Source organism: Pogona vitticeps, chromosome 3, assembly GCF_051106095.1.
Source record: "Pogona vitticeps strain Pit_001003342236 chromosome 3, PviZW2.1, whole genome shotgun sequence".
Lineage (NCBI taxonomy): Eukaryota > Metazoa > Chordata > Lepidosauria > Squamata > Agamidae > Pogona > Pogona vitticeps.
The window spans coordinates 222,400,508-222,405,835 of NC_135785.1; the positions used below are offsets into that span (position 1 = coordinate 222,400,508).

At 40.8% G+C, this 5,328-nt stretch overlaps 1 protein-coding gene across 1 annotated transcript; it reads right to left on the reverse strand.

The window, feature by feature from the left end:
* Positions 1–751: 751 nt before the first annotated feature.
* On the reverse strand, positions 752–1,918 carry LOC144587998 (uncharacterized). The gene is made up of 2 exons (XM_078389831.1): positions 1,474–1,918; positions 752–1,319 (listed from the first exon to the last, which is right to left on the reverse strand). The coding sequence occupies exons 1-2, from the start codon at positions 1,879–1,881 to the stop codon at positions 1,212–1,214; spliced, it is 516 nt and encodes a 171-aa protein (XP_078245957.1). The 5' UTR covers positions 1,882–1,918; the 3' UTR covers positions 752–1,211.
* Between the last annotated feature and the right edge of the window lie 3,410 nt (positions 1,919–5,328).

The following is a 5,328-nucleotide window of genomic DNA, read 5'->3' on the forward strand; positions in this document are numbered from 1 at the left end:
CTTCCTTGTGATAAATAAAAATGTTTTATACTATTCTAAATGTATACAAATACATAAACTGTTGCTGCTGTGACTTTGAGGTTCTATAACGTCTGTTTGCCAATCCAACCGCCTAATATGGCGGGGAGTTCGTTTGGAGTCATATGCTGTATTTTGAAATTTAGTTTCACATGTATTTTTAAAAAGGGGCAACTTGTTTATCATTTATCATAATTTTTTTCTTTTCTTTTAATTCTTGGTTATAAGATTTTGCGAAAATCCATGATCTTTACAGTCCATTTAAGGGTGAATTTCTGTATACTTCTAATGAAATCATCTGCTTTTTAATTCAAGCATTTTTACATTTGTGGCATAAATTTATTCTGTGACCCCTGCCTGTAAATAGCTGACCTGTGTTTCTGTGTGGTTAGCTGAGGGAAACAGCAGTCTACCCCTGCTGTTTTTCATGATTTACAGTGATTACCCATTATCTCATTGGCACCTAATTTGAAAGGGAACACGACAAAGGGAAGTGTCTACACATCCTAAGATTGTTACTATTTTTATCTACTCAAACAGATGGGTCTGTATTTTGCAGGCCGTCAGAACTATGCTTATCTAAGCCACAGAGGTCCTGTTATTTTACAGGTCAGCAGGATGACCCCTGTTTTTAAAGATTTCAGTTTTTAGGAGGGTATTTAGATCCAAAAAATGTGATATTTTGATATTAGAAAGCTAATCAGAAAGGGAAAATTAATAAATGAACAGTGTATGCCGGATAAAAATCTTTATTAAAAGGAGGCTGTAACGCATACATTTTTTTTTTTTTTTAAAATCACAGTGCTTGTATAAATACACAATACATGTTATGAACACAATAAAGTGAGTATTATGATATACAGTAAAGTCCATATTGTAACGCATACATCTAAATCTCAATGTTTGCAGAAAAGCACAATACAGTATATATCTTATTGGTTATTATGTTGTGAGAAATAATAATTTCCCTCCTGAAGCAGAGAAGGACATGACAGTGCATTAGATCTGCATTCTCTGATACCTGAAATCCTAAGAATGCAATAGTTACATCATTTGACTACCCCCGATGAGGGTTTACAATGCATATTTATTAAAAGCATACATCTAAATAACAGAAAATATAGGACAGGCATTTTAGTTTTTACAGAAGGTAGAAACACACAATACAGGCTTTTTAAAGGTTATATATTCATTTAGGATGGTTTCTCTCTTGAAACAATGAACCCTGATGATTCCAGATGAGCCGTGGGACCATAAAAGCAATCACACTCAAGGCCATCTTCCAAGATAAATGTCTTATCCTGTGTTTGGGAATGAAACATAATTTCAGTAAGTTTTAAAAGAACTTAAAGCCACATCACTAACATAGCCATAACTACCGGTTTTAAAACAACCCCCCCCCCCCTTATAACAGAGGTTTAAATGTCCATCTTTTAAAAAGAGAATTGTTCTTACCAGAAAGCTTGCATTTTCTTCAGCACTCTCAAAACCTTCATCAGGAGGCTGTGCCAACACTTGCTGCTCAGGACCATTGCCATGGACCGGTAAATCTCTTTTTATACCTTGTTCATCATCTTCCTCATCGCCCCACAACATGGTACAGGCCAGTTTTCTTGTGTTTTTCTGCTTCGGGTTCGCCTTTGCAGAAAAAACAAAAACGTCTTCTGCAGGCTTGACTTCTCTTGTTAACTTTTCTGGGTCTTTGGGTAGGCTATTCTTTAGGCTTGCCGGATTTCCTAATGGACACAAGGGGCTAGAGAACCCCACCGGTCCGTTGTAATAAGCTTTGGGCTGCAGGCGTCTCCTGGTTTTTCCCGCAGGCTTATGGACGGGCTCCGGAACTTTGTTCTCCTTCTCCGCCATGTCTACAAAACCGCAGGACCTTTGCAAAGAGCTGACAGAGCGCGCAGAAGTGTCCCCGAACCACGTTTTTATAGCCTCTCAGCAAACTCCCCGGGGCTTTCCCACCCTTGCAGGGCCTAGGGACAAGCCGGGGCATGTCCTACGACCACCCCTTTTCCAGCCAAGGCCCTCCAACCGCTCCCCATTGGTCTACGGGGTCGTGGGGTGGCACGCAACCTCGGGGACCAATCCTCAGGCCACCCCAGGGTCACGGGGGACCCCTGCCTCTAGGAAAAGGCTCCTATAGGCTCACGGGCCCACCCGAAATCCCTGACGTCACGCAGGGGGCTGGGGCAAGCCGAGACATGGTCTACGACCACCCCTTTTCTAGCCAAGGACCTCCAACCGCTCCCCATTGGCCTACGGGGTCGTGGGGTGGCACAACCCCTCGGGGTCCAATCCTCAGGCACCCCTAGGGTCACGGGGGACCCCGGCCTCTAGGGAAAGACCCCTATAGGCCCACGGGGACCCCCACAACCCCTGACGTCACCGTTCGGACCACCCCTTCCGCCGGAAGGGGCCTGGGTCCAGCCTAGGCGCCGGAAGTCCCTCCCCTTCCGGTCCAGGGTCCCAAAAGGGGGCGTGGCACCTGTCAAAATTGAGATTGAATAAAGCTACCACTATCCTACTACTTACAGCAAGAGCAAATCTCATTTCTTCGCCTTCACTAATAATATACTAGAAAACTACCCCTTATTTTCCTACCAGTGAAATTATCTTCAGGAACAAAATGATAACAGAAAACCCTAATAAACTACATTCATTAGTGAATAAAATCTGGGGGTGGGGAAGTTCAGCTGAACTAATTAAAATGGCTATTTCAGAAACAATGTTAGATTTACTCAGTGAGTCACAAATAATCTTTATTGCCACTCTAGGAGCATGTATTTTTGTATAATATAATTACTAACTAATTGTGCAACTTGTTTATTAGTGTTCCTACAAGCACACATACTTGGTATGTGTATTTGGTGCCTGCTTATTAAACTTCAAATATTTTGAAATAAGAATTGATCCTGAATGTTAACAAATGGAAAATTGCACTTTGCTACTAATATATCTAGGATTAATTTAACTTATTGTCTTCCAAAAACTCATGTATCCAGTCTTTTCTAGAGTTGCTGAATTAACTTCAAAAGAAGAATGTGAAACGTCATTTCTGTTCTGTAAAGAAGAGTGGGCTGACCAGGAATAGCTTCATCAAACAATTCATGGAAACTGGAGGCAGGGACCAGACTAATAAAGATATTCTCATGGACATGTAAGCTGGACCACACTTTTCATGCCTTTCCATATAGGAGGCTGCATACCTGGTATTGCTACAGAAAGAAAGTGAGAGACAGGGAAAAAAGGAAATGAATCCCAAAGTATGACTATCGCTAGAAAATATCCCCAGGGAAGTGCCTTCCTCTCTAGGGATCTGAAAACTTGTCAGTGTTGTTTTCATTGCATTTTTTATCCCCTCCTCAGCATCTCAATGATAGATTAAAAGATATTGTATTAGTTTCCACAAGAAAATTCGTAAGTGTTTTGGGATGGACTTTCCTAATGGGATGTGGTGGCGCTATGGGTTAAACCGCAGAAGCCTCTGTGCTGTAAGGTCTGTAGATATTCAGCTGTAAGATCGAATCCATGTGATGGAGTGAGCGCCCATCGCTTGTCTCAGCTCCCGCCAACCTAGCAGTTTGAAAACATGCAAATGGGAGTAGATAAATAGGGTCCACCTCGGTGGGAAGGTAACAGCATTCTGTGTCTAAGTCGCACTGGCCATGTGACCACGGAAGATTGTCTTCAGGCAAACACTGGCTCTATAGCTTGGAAACAGGGATGAGCACCACCCCCTAGAGTCGAACACGACTGGACAAAAATTGTCAAGGGGAACCTTTAGCTTCTTCCTAATTTAGTCATTTCATGCCTTTTTTTCTAATGCATACCGGATCTACCAACAGCTGCCACCACTTATTCTTCTTCTTGGTCTCCGCAGATGACTCTCAGATCTTACAGGCTACAACTAAGGCCATTGGCTATACTGTAATGCTGAATCAGAAAGATCTGGCTTTGCTGCAGTCTGATTTGCAGTCTGCATTATGTTTCAAATTGCAAAAATTGAGCATACAAGGACTGCAGATTGATTCATAAGTTCCCCATTCACATTGTTTGTGATGGGACTTGTAATCCTGCCTATCCCTCCTTATTTCCTTCCTTCATCTGGCCCTGCCTCTCCTTTCCTTTTATGGTTAGCTGCAAAGCTCTTTTGTTAAGCATTCCAAATATCTTTCATTTTGCTCCCATTTTTTGTGTGTGTGGATTAAGAAGACAACTAGCGATAAAAAAAAAATGAGTCCAGCCATCTGAAGGTAGAGGGGGAAAAAAGCCAGTTTCACTTTAAATAGACTGGACCAATTCGATTTAGTCTCCAATATCACTCAGACACGGGGAAAAAAGCTTTGAACTCACTTACTTTATAAGCAAAGCAAGTCCCATGATATTTCACCATCTAGTTGCCCTCCAAGAGTCTAACTTGAATGCTCTGACCTCAGAGTTCTAGGCCAGAAGCCATTAAAAAGTAGCACTGAAGGCCAAAAACAAGATGTTAAATTTACTACTGAAACTATTCAAAATGAAGTAGAAACACAGCCTCATAGGGAGGGATGTTTATGGTCAATGGAATAAGGAAAATAATGAAATAAAATGTACAAAGAACCAGAATAATGTTTAGGAAGGATAAATGATGATGATGATGATGAACATCAGAAATGTTGTGAATATTTTACTCCTGAATATGATCATGTAAAAAGTTGAACTAACAGCTCAATTGCAGCATAATACCCTTATAAACATATGGCTTCTAGAATAAGGTGGTGCTGTGATGAAAATATACTGTTCAAAGTTGTGAGTGTGGTGTTTGTATTTGTATAACTTCCAATTTTCTGACTTTCTGTCTGTCTCTCTGTGTGTGTGCTTGTTTGAAAAGAAGATAAAAAGTGAAAAGGAGACAGAAGCGAAGAGGGTGAGAGAATTTATGAGTCTGACATATGAACATTTTATTTGGCAGTGTGGCTGTCACTGTTAAGGTCAATTAACCTAAAAGGGAATGTTTCTGCATGAAAATAAGAACTGGTACAGTCCATTAGGAACTAAGAGGAAGAGAAGAATTAAGAAACTGATTAAACAGTTGTTTTTGAGAACAGTGAAAAGAAAGACTGGTCAGTGTTTTCTTGGAAATGCTCCTTTTGCCATGCATACTTCTTAAATTTAGCAACATTGTCTCCTACATACATGATGCTTATTTAATAGGATGGAACTTGAAGATGGGGTTTAATCCCTGGATCACACACGTCAGGAATAAAACACCAATGAAGAGTGAAATCTAAGCAATTCTATATTCAGCTGTTACAGCATTCATGT